Source organism: Sinocyclocheilus anshuiensis, unplaced genomic scaffold (genome assembly GCF_001515605.1).
Source record: "Sinocyclocheilus anshuiensis isolate Anshui unplaced genomic scaffold, SAMN03320099.WGS_v1.1 scaffold485, whole genome shotgun sequence".
Classification (NCBI taxonomy): Eukaryota; Metazoa; Chordata; class Actinopteri; order Cypriniformes; family Cyprinidae; genus Sinocyclocheilus; species Sinocyclocheilus anshuiensis.
Window position 1 is genome coordinate 228,656 of NW_015540863.1, and position 18,478 is coordinate 247,133.

At 38.5% G+C, this 18,478-nt stretch overlaps 1 protein-coding gene across 1 annotated transcript; it reads right to left on the reverse strand.

Annotated features, from left to right (window-relative positions):
- Positions 1–11,727: 11,727 nt before the first annotated feature.
- LOC107688026 (SLIT and NTRK-like protein 2) lies at positions 11,728–15,064 on the reverse strand. The gene has a single exon (XM_016485568.1). The coding sequence runs from the start codon at positions 14,682–14,684 to the stop codon at positions 12,120–12,122; it is 2,565 nt and encodes an 854-aa protein (XP_016341054.1). The 5' UTR covers positions 14,685–15,064; the 3' UTR covers positions 11,728–12,119.
- Positions 15,065–18,478: the final 3,414 nt, after the last annotated feature.

The window sequence follows — 18,478 nt, forward strand, 5'->3', positions numbered from 1 at the left end:
CTGCTCTTGACTGATGAACTTATCATCAGTCAGTTGCTTTAAAAAAAGTATAATTGATGTATATAGTGTTTTATTTTAATATTTGTTCATTCAATTTCTTGAATGCTACTGCTAAATACTGTACCTGAAAAATAAAATGTTGTAAATACTGCTAAATACTGTACCTGAAAAATGTTCTTATTTTCTAATAGCAAAGATAAAATAATGACAAAGATCTTTATCTTTGCTAACTTTGCCTAAATGTCTGCCATTGTTTTTTTATTTTATATTTTGTTAAGGTGTAAGAGGTGTTATGTTTCTGCACTCTTCCATTTTTAGCAAATTAAGAAAACTTTGTCTAAAACAATTTTTGTGATGGTTTGTATTTTTTGTGCTCTGTATGGAACATTAGTGCCTGTTTAAGTGATGAACTCCATTACTTGTGTTTGTTTTCAGACATGATAACAGACGTTTTATACGTGTGCTACAACTTTTTGGCCTGTGCTACAAAACTTTCAACCTCTGTAGCACCAGTGCTATGTGAAAAAAAAGTTAACGTACAGCCCTGATTAATGCACTTAATTATGCCCCCAACCCATGTGTAAATACCATAATGAATGATTTTCAAGCTTGAAGTACCACCTTCATGTTTTTGTGCTGCTGCTACAGGCAAAATTACAACAATACCCATTGACTATTACACGATATTACCAAAAAATATCAACAAAAAGAGCAGCTTCTTTCTATAATATGGAAATATATATGTAAAAAACAAACAAACACTAGCTTTCTCTTTTTCCTATTCTATCTACTTGTTTTTCTTTGTGTATGTGTGTATGTGTGTGTGTGTGTGTGTGTGTGCAATATGTATATGTATATATACACCTTGCTACGTGTACTGCGTTAGGCTAACCGAGACTTGTCATTTGCACTTATATATTGTTGCTCTTTTGTTAGTTTTGACTGCCTTTATTGTCCTCATTTGTAAGTCGCTTTGGATAAAAGTGTCTGCTAAATGACTAAATAAATAAATATGTATATCTTTTCATGCTGCTGAAAAATGTAGTTTAGTTAGGAGTGTTTCAAGTTACTCCTCAAGGCAAGAAGTAATGTGTTTAGAACTCAGTTATTTAATTTTCGACACATGTACAGACATCCTATATGTGAATCAAAGTATGAAATGAGCATGTGCTGCAAGACAAATGACTGCCAATGCCAGATATATCTTATGAAAGAGCCCACACCAACCATCGCATCACTTCAGAATGGGAATTGATGTCATCCCTCAACCGTTCACTGGCTTGGCTGGCTGCAATAAAACAGTCTCGCATTGAAAACACATTAGCTCATGATTTACCATTTAGGGAAAATGACAGTCTAGTCTTTATTTGACTGGCCCTAAATAGACAAATGACTGTGGCCGTGATGGCTAGAGAAAGCGAGCGAGATATATGAAAGAACAAAAGGCAGTCTTGCTCCTCTCTTGCGCGCTTTCATAAGGACTGATGGGATGGAAAGCGAGTGTGGAGGGCTGCCAGTTCGAATGGGTCCTCCAGGGCACAGTGGTCAGCTGCACTCCACTGACTAGCGTTCTGACACGGACACAGCTCGGGCCCATATCGATCCTCATGAAATCTGAACCATCATCTGTGACTGCTGGCTCCTCTGGGGGAGAGAGGCTGATTAACATGGATGGACTGATGTCACCGGGCTTTCTATGCTGGCCTATATGCAGGCCGAGGCAGACCAAGGCGAATTACTGGAGACTTGAGCAGACGGCCTAAAAGTGATGGATAGTGTGTGACTGTGCATATCAGGACTGGCCAGAAATATAGTCCAAACATTTTTAACAAACATCTTGATTCATTCTTTAAGTAAATGTAGTCAAATTAAGTAAATGAGTAATTGATGTAAATGAAGTAAATGTAGTCAAAAATGACCTCTCTTATGCTTACATATTTGGTGCTCATTTATTATTGGGTATCAATTATTAATGATGGTTCTTATTACCAAATGTTGCTGCTTTGTGTGTGTGCGTGTGTGGAAACTGGTATAATTTTATTTTGTTCTGAATTATTTGATGAACAGAACATTTGAAATAACAGCATTTATTTGAAATATAAATATGTTGTAACATTATAAATATGCTGAATAAAATACTTGAATGGTGTAAGTTTAAAAAAATAATAATAAAAAAAAATAAATAAATAAAAATAAATAAATATATTTTTTTTTATTATTATTTTTTTAAACTTACACCATTCAAGTATTTTATTCAGCATATAACTTCTGATTCTCATTAAAATGATCGAATGAACCAAATCAATGTAGATGTTACCATTTGTTTTATTTATGTATTTTATTTATTTATTTATTTATTTTTATTTATTTTTATTTTTTTTTGCCATAAGAGTCTTCCATAAAATCAGGTCCTGACATAGCTTCTGCAATATAATAACATATTTGTGATTTATATGTTGTTGTTTTGTTATGTGTTGTCAGAAGTTACAAGTAATTTTCATTGGCCATCAATGGCCAGAAACTGTTTGCAAGATCCAGATGGTGTAGTTATGACATCTACCAGCAGGGCCTTACTGGACTATACTAACAAACCATGCCATGAACCCCTTGCCAACCAGCTGCCTTCACTTTTCATGATCCAACCAAATTAATAAAACCAAGTCCCCTCTTATTTATTTTCTTCTTCAGAAATACATCAGATTACAAATGATAAATGGGTTGAGAATGGCATTTCTTGTGGACTGAACACCAGTAAATACTCTTTAAAGAGATCACTTTAAGTCAATAGATAAAATTCAGTACTCAATAGATTAATACATTCACTCGTTAAAGGTGTGGATGTCCATGACTTTTCCATGACTTCCATTTCTTGTTTACTGAATAATTAATTTTTAGAAATACTTTTGTTTTGAAGATTTAAAATATTCATTTCTAACCAGTTTTTTCTTCTTTCCATTACAGACATATCCTGACTTTTCAACCACATTATATTAATTTCCATATTTTTTTTTTTTTAGGCCTGGAAACAACCATTTTAAAATTCTCTGATATTCCCAACTTTTCCATAACCATAAACCTACCGCAAAGTATTTGTACTCTGTATCATAAAAGAACATTTTCAGTCCTCTAACATTCAAATATGAATTGTACCTCAAGGCCATGCAAATCTAACATTGCAAAGCAATACCTCAAACATCTAATTGACAAAGACTTAATGCATTTGCCACCGTGGGCAACTATCAACCCGTCAACATTAGCTACTTTCAGCAAACCACGGCTTAAAAAAAATGGACAGATTTTCCCTCAAAGTCAAGGTATATAGAATCAAAATGCTTTGCAAGAGCCCCAGCTGTTTCCATTTGGGCTGTGAAATGCACTTGCCTCTTTTTTAAAAAGCAGCTGCACTTCAAATGACTTATTCGCTGCCAGAAACGGGGATTTTTAGCAAGCTTCCTGCAGGCAACTGCATTTTCCACGCATTCAAAACTTTTTTTTTTAAACAACATCAGCATCGTTTTTCTTTTATTCAGCATAGATCTGTGTCAACATTTAGCTGACATGGAGGACTACCCAAAATATATAAAGCGTGTACAATCGTGCTTTGGCAGAGCTGAGGGATGTCGGGTTTGCGAGTTACAAAAGAGGTGATATACCAGATGCAATGCAACGGCTTTGATCTCTGTAAAATCATCACCTGTTGTTATAGACTTTCTTGCTGTAACGATTTTCTTTTTGTTTACACAGAGCAGCTGGATCATTCTATGTCAAAACGCTTAAACGGCAGAAAATAGCTATTACCATTACCCCCGAGGAAATCAATGAACGTGTTTAACGTTGAGTTGAAAGCCAATTGCTTTAATACACCATTAAACCAGTTATGCGTGAAAGAGACCTACACTGAAAAAAAAAATATATATTAATTGAATTTACAATTATTTTTGTTTAAGGTAAGTGGTTGCAATCAATTTATTTTAGCTACATTTAAATAAACAAATTTTGCTGAAAGTTAGTCAACTAAATTTGTTTATTTAAACGTGGCTAAAATAAATTGATTGCAACCGCTTACCTTAAAAAAAAAAAGTAGTATCATTTTTTTTTTCAGTGTAGTTCCTCTCTCAAAAATTGAGTTTCTCTCATATCTTGGCTTCTTCATGCATTATTGCATTCCATAGAGTTAAAATAAGGTCTTTTCCATGCAGTGCTGTTTCTTCACATTGGTTTCCAACTCCTCCTAGACAAAACAGAAAAAAAATGCAGACAGCAGCATTGAATGCACCATTGTGCTTCAGTTCGTATGTTTAGATCATAATAACCCCAAGAAAAAGGCCTGATTCCATTCTAGACGGCACTTGCTATGCCTTTTTACACAAGCCAACAAATTAAATGCTTTTTTTTTGGGGTCGGTGACGGTTCCTCAAATCATGAGTAGAAAATAATGACTGTCGTGATCAAAGTTTATGGTTATAATTTAAGTGGAGCACTTCAATAACACTGCGTGGTGCAGTTAAAGGCAAGAGTCATCACATTGACCATCTTTATCTTTGGAGGTTGAGGTCAGTTCTTATGTCGGAGGTGCATTCACATCATTTTCTCATCGCCATTACTGCCTGCACTCTCTGTGAACTTGACTTTTAGTGTAACTGCAAGCCAACCACTTCAATTTCACGTTGTTCCATTCATCACTCACTTTCTCCCCTCATTGTTTTCTTTCTCCTGAAAAAGTCTCTTTGCTCTGTGCTTCAAAGCTTGTAGACTCAAGGTCAGATCTTACGGGAGATAACATTTCAAAGGCTGGCTGCCTTTTATTGCGCTGTTTTCCTATAGAAAGTGTGAAAAGAGATGTGTTTGTGTAGGTTTATCGACTCCTCCGTCTGGTTGTATATCATGGATTCTACAACACGAATTTCTTTAGTAGTGCACTTGTTTCATTACAAAAAAGAAACAAGGTTAAATACACAGTTACACTGATTCAGTGTGTTTTGTAACGGTTCTGCATGGAGGTGAAAATGTATATCAATTTCATCCATTTAAGAGAATTATGGCTGCGCGTTTTTACAGATGGCACTGTGAACACTCACAGATATATGGGGATGCTGCACTTGTTTCCAGAGAAACGCCTTGGCAGTCGTCAGCCGCTACGAGGCAGTTTGTTCTGTGACAGTTGTGCCAAACATCCTGTCAGCTTCCAACACGACTCATCATTAATGCACAAATTATTACGCGGCCATGAAACAAATACATTATTCATCAAAAAGACACTGCAGAAGAAAGACTCACACAAAGATCTCGCCCCTAAATCTGACTTCAGACAATCATACACACACTCCTGCTGCTCGCACACAAGCGACTACACTAGATTTACATTACACTGAGAGCTTGTTTGTTCTACAGGTGCTGGGTTTGGTGTTAATGTCATTTCCAGCCTTTGGATATTTCTGTTTGCCTTGTCAGGGATATTTTGTTCCAAGTGTTGTTTTCATGCATTTAATTTAATTACCTTAGGATTGCAAAAGGCCCTGCATAAAAAAAAAAATAAAAATAATAATATATATACTTTTTTTTTTAAACAACATCAGCATCGTTTTTCTTTTATTCAGCATAGATCTGTGTCAACATTTAGCTGACATGGAGGACTACCCAAAATATATAAAGCGTGTACAATCGTGCTTTGGCAGAGCTGAGGGATGTCGGGTTTGCGAGTTACAAAAGAGGTGATATACCAGATGCAATGCAACGGCTTTGATCTCTGTAAAATCATCACCTGTTGTTATAGACTTTCTTGCTGTAACGATTTTCTTTTTGTTTACACAGAGCAGCTGGATCATTCTATGTCAAAACGCTTAAACGGCAGAAAATAGCTATTACCATTACCCCCGAGGAAATCAATGAACGTGTTTAACGTTGAGTTGAAAGCCAATTGCTTTAATACACCATTAAACCAGTTATGCGTGAAAGAGACCTACACTGAAAAAAAAAATATATATTAATTGAATTTACAATTATTTTTGTTTAAGGTAAGTGGTTGCAATCAATTTATTTTAGCTACATTTAAATAAACAAATTTTGCTGAAAGTTAGTCAACTAAATTTGTTTATTTAAACGTGGCTAAAATAAATTGATTGCAACCGCTTACCTTAAAAAAAAAAAGTAGTATCATTTTTTTTTCATTGTAGTTCCTCTCTCAAAATTTGAGTTTCTCTCATATCTTGGCTTCTTCATGCATTATTGCATTCCATAGAGTTAAAATAAGGTCTTTTCCATGCAGTGCTGTTTCTTCACATTGGTTTCCAACTCCTCCTAGACAAAACAGAAAAAAAATGCAGACAGCAGCATTGAATGCACCATTGTGCTTCAGTTCGTATGTTTAGATCATAATAACCCCAAGAAAAAGGCCTGATTCCATTCTAGACGGCACTTGCTATGCCTTTTTACACAAGCCAACAAATTAAATGCTTTTTTTTTGGGGTCGGTGACGGTTCCTCAAATCATGAGTAGAAAATAATGACTGTCGTGATCAAAGTTTATGGTTATAATTTAAGTGGAGCACTTCAATAACACTGCGTGGTGCAGTTAAAGGCAAGAGTCATCACATTGACCATCTTTATCTTTGGAGGTTGAGGTCAGTTCTTATGTCGGAGGTGCATTCACATCATTTTCTCATCGCCATTACTGCCTGCACTCTCTGTGAACTTGACTTTTAGTGTAACTGCAAGCCAACCACTTCAATTTCACGTTGTTCCATTCATCACTCACTTTCTCCCCTCATTGTTTTCTTTCTCCTGAAAAAGTCTCTTTGCTCTGTGCTTCAAAGCTTGTAGACTCAAGGTCAGATCTTACGGGAGATAACATTTCAAAGGCTGGCTGCCTTTTATTGCGCTGTTTTCCTATAGAAAGTGTGAAAAGAGATGTGTTTGTGTAGGTTTATCGACTCCTCCGTCTGGTTGTATATCATGGATTCTACAACACGAATTTCTTTAGTAGTGCACTTGTTTCATTACAAAAAAGAAACAAGGTTAAATACACAGTTACACTGATTCAGTGTGTTTTGTAACGGTTCTGCATGGAGGTGAAAATGTATATCAATTTCATCCATTTAAGAGAATTATGGCTGCGCGTTTTTACAGATGGCACTGTGAACACTCACAGATATATGGGGATGCTGCACTTGTTTCCAGAGAAACGCCTTGGCAGTCGTCAGCCGCTACGAGGCAGTTTGTTCTGTGACAGTTGTGCCAAACATCCTGTCAGCTTCCAACACGACTCATCATTAATGCACAAATTATTACGCGGCCATGAAACAAATACATTATTCATCAAAAAGACACTGCAGAAGAAAGACTCACACAAAGATCTCGCCCCTAAATCTGACTTCAGACAATCATACACACACTCCTGCTGCTCGCACACAAGCGACTACACTAGATTTACATTACACTGAGAGCTTGTTTGTTCTACAGGTGCTGGGTTTGGTGTTAATGTCATTTCCAGCCTTTGGATATTTCTGTTTGCCTTGTCAGGGATATTTTGTTCCAAGTGTTGTTTTCATGCATTTAATTTAATTACCTTAGGATTGCAAAAGGCCCTGCATAAAAAAAAAAATAATAATAATAATATATATATTTTTTTTTTACCTGAACTTGTTTTGAATATTTTTCAAAACTGCCGAGCAAATCTGTAAAATTCTGTGAGATCTGTAGAGAAAACTAAAAGCAAATGAAACATTTATATTCTCCAAAAGAAAGTGTATGAATGATAGACTTAAAATAAGAAAGACTAGATCAATACACATTTTAAAATAAGAATTATTAGGAATATTACAATTGTCCCATTGCTGCGAAGCTGATAATTAAAAACTAGTATCAGTATATATTTCAGTATCTTTCTATCCAGTCAGATAGGCCTATTTTTTTTTTCTTCTTTTCATAATAGCTATAAATGTAATTGCCCATGATCTCAGTCATAATACAATTTGGTAGCACTTCACAATACAATTTTAATTTATTAAAACATGAAATAACAGAAGAAAAATACTAAATGCTAAAGCATTAACTAGTATTAATGTGAATTTAATTAACATTTACAGACACATTATTAAAATCAATATTTGTGTGTGTAAGTATTAATGGCTGCCAAGAACTGACATTTTACAGCTCTATTTTTGTAAGTAACGTTAACAAAGATTGATCAATACTGTAACAAATGTATTGCTCATTGCTAGTTAATGCTTTAACTAATGTTACTAATGAAAAAAAAAATTGTAAAGTATGTGTCTAGTAGCCACTAAAAGCAGCATTAGCATCTCTAATTCATGTACACTTTGAACCAACAACCTAGAGAATAAAACAGATATACATTTGAATGAACCAAAGCGTGAAAAATGAATTAATATTTAAATTATATAAAAATCTGCAATGCAGTGAAACGACTGCATCCATTTTTCTCAGACTGTACTGAGCATGTGCTGAATAAGCGTTAAAACTCTAGCTTTTTACTCTAACGATTTATGGCCTCCCGTTCTCCCTAATATCAGTGCATGCTCTTCTATCACTTTGTTTGATTGCAGCACTCAAGACGTCTACAAGTGGGCTTGAGTGTCCCCTTGATGGCTATGTCCACACCGTTTTCCTCACTGAATGTACTATAGCACATGTTTTCATTATGGATCCACAAGCTGAAACACTGATGGGTCCATCTACGTTCTCATTGTATCTTAAGCATGCTTCATATACCTTTGCAAGAACAGAGACGCTGTACAGGAGCTACCGCAACCTCTTAATATCTAGTCATTTAATTATGCATAGCAATGAGAATAAACCTACCCGGTCTCATGGCAAATACGTACCTGGGGGCACATTTTTGCAAGACGCGAAATACGTACCAATAAGTACATATCACTGCAGTTTCCAAAAAAAATGAACACTAGAGGCAGTAAAACTCCGAAAACTTTTAAATTATTTTCACACAGAGTATAATTTACAGAGTTTCGATTAATAAAGCATAATTTTCACACAATTACTTGAAGAGTATTATGTTGTGACTTCAAAACATTTTTAATATGCTGGGAGATTTGAAAACTGATGCTTTTGATTGTTAGCACCGCACATATCCAGCTTCATATCAATGGGTTTTCATAGACGGTAGGTTTGTTCGGTAGCTCACGGAGTACGGAGATGTACTTGAGAGATGAGGAGCTCCAGTTCGAATCCCGTGTAACTACGGTTCGACAAAACAGTTCAAATCTGCACATGAGGAAGTTAAAATGGCACGGTTGCATCAAAAAATGTGTTTTTATATCAGTTTTGCATTTGTTAACACTATCGGGTAGGTTTAGGGTTGGGTTTGGTGTAGGGCATATTTCCAACACGACAGAGCATTAACTTTTAGCGACAGTCCCCGGATATTTGAATTCTGAATCGCCGCAATACGTACCTGAAGAAACGCAATAAAAACACAGCAATACGTACCTATATCAACGTAATAAAAACGTGCCAGTTTGGACGTATTGAACCCGTGTTTTAGCGCCACTCAGTGGACATTTCTCTTTGAAACTGCGGCGAAACGTGCAGTAAGGTACGTAAAAACGGTGTTGCAGAAATGTACACAGAGGTACGTATTTTTATGAGACTGGGTTGGAATAAACGCATATGGCCTTTCAGGCACATGAGTCTTTTAGACGTATTAAACATGATTCATTAGCCAAGATATTAAATTAATACCTTTTTTTTAATCTAAAGAATATTTAACAATATTATTTAACATACAGAACATGTAAATAATGTGTGTTTTAACAAATGAAATGTGTTGCCCTTCAGTACTACATTATGCATCTAATAATGAGAACAAGTCAATCAAAAACCATTTCTTCTGGCAATTTGCTGTAATATTCCAGTTCAGACGTCACAGCCTTTCAAGAAAATGAATGTGCCTGCAGACCGAATAGTTACTCAAGAGATTTGGATACTGACTCCGTGAATCAAAGCTCTGCCCATCATGAATATATCATTACAGTTCAGAACCAGCAAAAAATACTTTTCTGAAATCAGCTATCCATAAACCGAAAGTGCAATAAGGGAAGAGGAGACTTATTTAGGAGATTTTGGAAACTGCCTGAGAGCATAGCTGATGTGAGTATAAGAACGGCTTGAGGACAAGCCCCCAGCAGCCAGCAGCTAGCATCATTCCCATCGATTTGAATCTGGAGCCAACTACCTTCAAACTGCTTGACATAATTCACTGCCAATGGCATCAAAGTACTGCAGCACTGCCGGCGCTCTTGAGCTTCAAAACTTTCTCTTCAATCAGCCACTAGTCCTTTATTCCAGCCTCCACACATCAGTAAGGAAGTTACCATAATACTCTGGAAATATACAGTATATCTGTAATTTAATCCTGCAGCTCAAATTGCATGCAGAAGACTGATTGCACACTCTCCAGACATATGAATTGCATGCAATTCAAATACATAGGCAAAACTGCATGCACGCAATTTAAAAAAAAAAGCACATAAAGTATACTGGAACCAGCTGTATATGTAATGAACTTAATACTTCATCATCAATGAAACAGCCTTGTTCTCTCTCATTCCGTGTAAACCGATTAGAGCTCACAATTTATTTCAAATCAAAGCATGACGTCTCCATCTAGAGCAGCAAAGTGTTCTGCTGGTCATGCCCCTCATTGATGTGCAAGGCATGTGCGGCCTGCCCATTCTCAGCCACACCAGGAAACAGCTACACAGAGGCTCATTGTACCAGGCAAAGGAAATCACTTCATTTGAAACTGGATGAAAAACATTCTCTCACATTGAGCACTGTAGCCATTGCGCTCCTTTTCTTATTCCATGTGGGAAAACATTTGCGTCCCTTTGAACTTAAACTGCTAAGATAAGTTGCAAACATCTTTAAAAAGGTATTGAATTATGAATGTAAATAAATTAAAAACAGTATACATAAGGCACCCCAGAGTTTTTGAATATAGCAGCGATATAGAGCCTTATTTACATTTATGTAAACAAGCAAACTAATTAAAAATCAGCCAATCAAGAAATTCATAAACCATATTTCTGTACTGAGAGCAAATAAAAACTTATCTGATTTATGGTACATGAAATTGCTGTATCATTTTTCAAGTATTTAACTCCTCTACAATAAGGCATGTTTAGAAATTCAGCACTAAGTCAACAGTATCTCTACCGGCTAATGCAAACTCACTTTAGCACCTTGGACAGCAACTGTGATGTCCACAGTAAAAGACGATCTGATTTTAATGAATAAATGAATGATCAAACGTCTCAGGAGTCACAGATCAGATACTATATTGAGCAAATCGGTGTGTCATGATACACACAGAAAATTCAGGCAAGCAAAGATTATCAAATAATTTTCTGCTCCATTTCTTCTTCACCGACAATGCTTCATGGCACAGAAACTAGGCAAATACAATCAACTACCATATATATTGAGCGCCCACACACACACACACACACACTGTCGTGTGCCATTAAAGGAGATCAGCCGTGCTGCATATTACTGCTCAATCCACATCCATCACTGAATGCATAAGAAGCTCAGCATTTTTACTAATTTACTTAAGCTGAAACGACCTGATTTTAGAGCCACAAACATACGTGGTAAATAATATTCTCCTCAACACCAGAGTACCTTTAACTTTTTCCGTTTAATGCAATGGACAAATAATTATATTTTACATAAAGAGTCTTAAAATACAGCACTTATAAAAATTTGATTAGCAGAAAGCAGAGATAAAATTCTTCAAGTGCAAAGGCACTTCTGGAACCAGGAATTTGTGTTGCACTCACCATCCAACATGTTCTACAGGAATGTCATTTCAACAACCCTGTCGTCTGAGAGAAAATATATTTCATATTACAAAAAAAGCATGGAGCTGTAAGCTATACATATTCTTGCGACAACTGCTACTGTCTTTATGTTTCAAGTCAAATAAATAATTTAAACCTTAGAGACAATAATATATCATCTTTAGATTGTGGGTATGTATACAGCCTCTAAAAGAAGATGGAAGGCTTAGGTCTGTGGTGGTGTTATTATTGTCTCTTGTGGTTGAATACACAGATGATACAGGTTTACAGGGACTCAATCTTACAACTGACTCATCGCAGTTTGTTTCTCCAGAACTTCAAGGTAGTCCGGCTCGGTTTTAAGCTTGATGGATAGCAAAGGATGCTCATTTTTGGACTGTGCAGCATATTTTCTGGGGGTCCCGTAGAGAACGGTTTTGTTTAATCGATCCTGGTTGTGTCGCCGGATGGTTTCGTAGGGGGGGATGAAGGATTTTTTGGGTAAAGTGCAAAAGTTATAGCTGAGTGGCCCAGACTGGGGCAGATCTTTCTCTCTCTCCACAATGTTCTGGTAAAGCAATTCCGGCTCGCGGTTGGCGCAAGGCTGCTTGTCAATGAACTCCACTGTGCTTATGGTGAAAGCTGGGCTTCGATCAAGCTCCTCCTTCTTGGGGTCAAGAGTGCTGAAGCTCAGTTCCTTCAGATTCCGATAGTAGGCCACCTGCTCGTTCTCCTTCTGTATGTAGATGGGATTCTGACACATCTGACCCACGGGCGGAGGAATGTAGTTATACACGTGGTTGTCGCTTTTGTCCGTGTTGGCGTCCGCGTTGTACGAGCCGTACTGTACTTGGAAGGAGTTCAAGTCCAAATGGTTATTGGTGCCCGAGGGAACGTTCTCCACTCCCTTGCGACGTTTGAGGACGAACACGACCAATCCTGCCCCGAAGCACACAGACAGAATGAACACAACGAGCAGGCCTAGGATGAGAACGGACAAGGGCACCTCTGGAGGCATTTCGGGCATTCTGTCCGTAGGGGTTACGGCAGAAGAAGGGGTCGCCTCGGTGCTCGAGCTCACGACAGTGGGAGGTTTAGTCACAGGAACCTCATCAGTCTCAGGGCAGATGGCATCGTTTCGGAGGGAGCGCAAGAGCCGACCTGCATGCTTGGATGGTGAGTCACACGTGATCTCATTCACCACCACGCTGGTGCTGGACAGCTCCATCCAGTTCTTAAGCTCCACAATGTCGCAGGTGCAGTCCCACGGATTCTCCTGGAGGTCGATCTGAATGAAGGCAGAGAGCTGGTCCAGCACCCCACGCACTGGGAGATGGGAAAAATGATTGTTTCGGAGATTAAGCCTTGTCAGCATAGTACCTCCAAACACGTTGTCAGGAAGGGATCTCAGCAGGTTATTATTAAGGAACAATAGCTGCAGATTGTGCAGCGAGTTGAAGGTGTGGGGTAAAATCTCTTTAATTATGTTGTATTCCAGGTAGAGATATTGCAAGCTCTGCAGCCCAGCGAATAAAGACTTGGACAGGCTTTCAATGTAGTTGCCATTCAGATAGAGCCTCCTTAAACTTGTGAGATTCTCAAAGGCTCCATCCTGAATGATTGCTATTCTGTTATTCCCTAAGTGCAGGAGCTCAAGGGAGCTGTACTCTGTCAGATCCGTTCTGTATATGGTCTGCAAATAGTTGCCAGTTAAATGCAGCTTCTTTGGATACGACGGTTTGGGTTGAAGTTCAGAGATGTTCTGAAGCTTCCTCTCCTGACAATTGATGTTTAATCCACTGTCGGGATTTTGCGATGTGCACACGCAAATGCTCGGGCAGGTCATCGGAACCGGCGAGCGCGTCTGGTACACCATGATAGGCCCAAATACGTGTTTATCTCTGCTGGACGTGACACGCGGGGTGGGGCGGTATCTCATTTTCGGGGGGCGGGAGGCCTTGGGGGCTCTCGTCGGGGTGACTCGAGGCCGCAGTGTTGGAGACGGACCCTGGTACTGTGAATCAGACGGCGGTTGCATGGCACGATGACTTGCGTCTCCAGGATTGCGCCTGGGGCAAAGGTCTTGCTTGATCAGCTGCGTGACGTCTTTACCGTGCAGTCTGAATGGAGTCTCACAAACAATATCCCCCACGAAGACTGAAATTGTATCCAGCCAGGCTTTCAGGGGTATCAGATCACAAGTGCAATTCCACGGGTTCTCTTCAAGCTGAATCTCCATTATTCCACCTATATGCTCTAGAACGCCAGCAAACGGCAGCATCTTCAGTCGGTTTCCCCTTAAATCCAAATGTGTCAACATGACAAAGCGGAATATGTTGTTAGGTAGAGAGAGCAAAAGGTTGTCGTTGAGTATCAGGACTTTGAGTTTATTCAGTTTGTTGAAAGCCCCAGCCTCTATGGCACTAATGTAATTATAATCAGCTTGCAAATACTCTAAACTCTCCAAACCAGAAAAAGTGTCCTCTCTTATGATCTCCAAGTTATTATTATTGAGATGAAGACGCTTCAAGTTTTTTAACCCACTGAATGCCCCCGTTTTGATCTCCTGCAAGCCATTGTTACCCAAATGAAGAGATGTTACATTACCATAATTGAGGAATTCGTTTGGGCTTATCTTGGTGAGAAAGTTTCCATTCAGAAACAGTTGGCTGATTTTGTTTTGCGGAGGCTGGAAATGACTGACCGTGGTAAAACCCTTGTTCTCACAATTGATATTCAATGCGTTCTCCTTTTCCTCGCAGGAGCACCGGTTCTTGCAAATGTCTTTGGAAGTTTTGCTGCTGTCTGTCTTTGAAGGGAAACTGGTTACTGTTAAAACGCTCAGCAAGAGAATGTTGTTCAGCATTTTTACAGCAATAACGCCGAAAGCCACAGCATTAATGTGCAAATCTCAAAACAGGCATGCACAGCCCCAAAGAAGATTTCAAAAGGCGCACAGAAGCGCACAGCTCTCCATTGACCCTCCTTAAATCCCAAAAGGCGGAATAGAGAAGACATCCATCACCGAGCGCACTGTGACCGCTGCTGGACCGAACGCATCGTCCTCCCTCGCAGCGATAGTGAAATCCCGGACTAATGAGCAAGCATTCATGCAGCAGTTTAAAGCGCATCCGAGGCACCACAGTTCTGAGTCTCTGAGCTTAAACTGTCCCCTTTCACCTGCAGCGCGAGCGATATTCACACGAAAGCAACTTCACGCCTGTGATCCTGCATGGCGACAGTCAACTTAACGGTGCGTGATGCGCGGTATAACTGAGCTCTACGCGAGCGAGCTTCCGAGTGAGAGAGATAGATACCGCGCTTGCTCACTCCCACCAGGAGCGCGCGCCTGTGTGTGTGTGTGTGTGTGTGTGTGTGTGTTTGTGCTGGATGAGAGAGTGTGTGAGCTCTGCGTGGAATTCCGACGTCACCTCTCTTGAGTGAGTAGATGGTTTCCTTTCATACTCAATAACGTTATTTTAATGGCAGGTTATTATTATTTACATACTTTAATGTATCAGTTTTTGATAAATGATGTTTCAAAATGAAATTGATGACCTTTTGTTTTATTTTTCTCTGACATTGTATTGCATTTTACATTTTCTTAATTTTAATTAATTATTGCATTTATTTAAAATATTTATGAACTCTTGCTGCGCATGTTCTAACGCGTCTTGAACTCTTCAGTTTGTTTGATGCTATTTTTTTAAAGATAACCTATTTATGCCTTTTTGTTTAATTTACCTATGGTAGTGTGACCTTTATATCTTCTATTTAGGCCCCTATTATTATAATTTAGAAGAAGAAGAGGAGGAAGAAGAATAAATTACATAAAAAACAGCAGTTGTCTATGTTTGCTTTTTTATAGTTCATAATGGATTTAACATTAATTTGTATCACAATAAGATTAAAATGAGAGCAATTAAACAAGAAAAAATTATCTCTGTGTAGTTTCTGTAATTAAAGTAACTCTGGCATTGACAAAAGCAGATGCTCTAATCATAATACGCCACTAGGAGGCGCAAGCAGCTCCAAAATATATTTAAATATATTTTTAGGTGTCAATGCATTTTTTGAAATGATGCAAAACATGTCTTAATGTCAGAAACAGACAAGAAATGCAGCAGCATTGTTGTGAGCATGTACTGACGCACATACCCAGACACAGCCACAGACATTTGCATTAATAAAGATAGCATCATCTCCATTTAAAGAAAAAAAAAGTCTTCAGATGGAATTGGTATTTATTTTGCTTACCCATTCCACTTGTTTATTTACTGACTGCTGCTTGCCAAAGCGAAATTTGAGACTTAATATATGAGTCATTGTAATATTAAGAACCATCTTAAATTGCAATTACAAAACACCTTCAAGGCATAAGGTAATCTGTCATAAATTATTGATTTACATGCACACTGGCAATAACAATCATGATAGATAGCCAAGAAAAAGAGGACAATATGCCCAAGGCACTAAGGCCAGAGGAGAGTGTTACAGCGGCATCAATTTACAAAAAATTAGAAATAGTAAAAACAACAACAACGTATACTTGTTACCATTTTATTGTAGTTTGAATTATAATATTACAATGATATTCTTGTTTGCTATTATTGTAGTAGGGTAGTTAATATAATGTATTAAGTAAGTATATTTCTTTAATTTGTGGAGGGTAAATATGGAAATATTACATCAAAGTGTGGGAAATAATAATAAGAATAATAATAATAATATAGACTATTATTATTTTTTATTTTTTTATTTTTTTAAAGGGGTTCACATGTACTGAAACAAATGTGTTACAAAACTCCTGATCTAAATGAATATGATTAAATTAACCATCTGTCAGGAAGACACAAGAGCAGAACTTTAAATAATAACTCATTCATCTATCTTTGCATCACAGTTATCTCACCAATTAGTCATCATCAATCAGATATCTGAGGAGGTAAAGGAGCTAAACTCTTCACTTCTGTTCTTAATAATTTGTTAAAAGCTCATGATTAATAAGGTCATCACTGATGAGGCATCTAATGAAGGCCACATCAGATGGATGAACTCTCTAACATCTGCTAGGAGAATGTTCAAAGTGATTTCCACTAACCTCAAAGACAGACACAGCACCATCTGCACACTAAAGCCAAAACTTGATCTGCATATCTGATGCATTTATTGTAAACATCAGATGCTAAATGACTCATTCATCTAAATCTGTTTTCATATCTACTGACTGCATGGCATTGTTTGACATCTATGACAAAACATTGTACATATGGGCATATGATGAAACACGTGTTCTTTCAGTTTAAGTTCTTCAGCGTTACAGATTTGTAATTATTCTATAACAATCTGCCCACTTTGCGCCATTGTATTATTGTGACAGTGAGCTTTTATTTGGGGTCATATATAATTATCACTTCACACTAATATGTGATGAAAAAGCTATGAAAACAATGTGCATGACAAGTAAATGCATATTGCATTAGTGTGTTATGTAAATACTTAAAAGTTAAAGAAACTGAATATGCATAAAATGTATATATATAAATTATTTCAGGAATGAAACACCACTACCACCATGTATTGTTTGGTGTTGCAATGATTCTTTTGTGACTTTGGAATTACTGTCATTTATTGCACAAAAAAAGTAAAGCGCAACTGGCTATATCTAAAATGTAAGCTATCCAATTCTAACTTTTTGAATATGGAGCTGTTATATAATAACAAAATATCATACTGCCTCCTTCGCACTGCAATAACAACACAACAGGACACGAACATTTACAAAAAAATAAAATAAAAAAATACGAACATGACAAATAAAACGTCTCCAGGTTACGCATGTAACCATGGTTCCCCGAAGGGAATGAGACGCTGCGTCGAAACACTAAGGGAACGCCTCCAGCGTGACCACGCTCTGAATCACATGTGTAATCAGTTCAATGGATGGGCGTAGCGACCAGGAGGGGGTGAGACGTCACGGGCGGAGTGACGTAGCGACCAGGAGGCATAAAAGCATGTGCGGTGAAACCGGCGTCAGCTTCTAGGAGTGAAGCAAGCGCTGGCAGGGATGCCGGAAGTATGGCCCTGAGACGCAGCGTCTCATTCCCTTCGGGGAACTATGGTTACATGCGTAACCAGGAGACGTTCCCCTTCAGGATCTCGAGCTGCGTCGAAACGCTACGGGAACAAGAATGCCCACTCCGCCAGACTTGCAAATCCCTGCCTAGTGTGGAAGAGCACAACTAAGGCGAGTCTTCTCTGGCCGGAGGCCTCGGCCTCAGCACACCGCAGAGGAAACGTGTAAGCAGAGGGTGTCTTCCCACTGAATGGCCACCAAGAGGGGCGTGGTAGGCCGCAATGGCCGCCACGAAGACCTCTAGGGTGGAATGGGTCAACCCTGTGGATAAACAGGCCTGCAGGAACTTCAGAACTGTACCAAACGGGCAGTTTGCTGGGTCGAGCTGGCGGTCTCTGCACCAAGAAGTACAGTTTCCTCATAGAGGGAGCTCTGGATGGAGGATGGTCTCAACAACCTCGGTTGAGAGACCGGAAGCTATGAGTTGTACCTCCACAGAGGCCACACCCACAGCTTCCACAGCTCCGGGCGGGGGCGCACCCTCCGCCTGTGAGAGGAGATCTCTCCTGACGGGAATCTCCCAT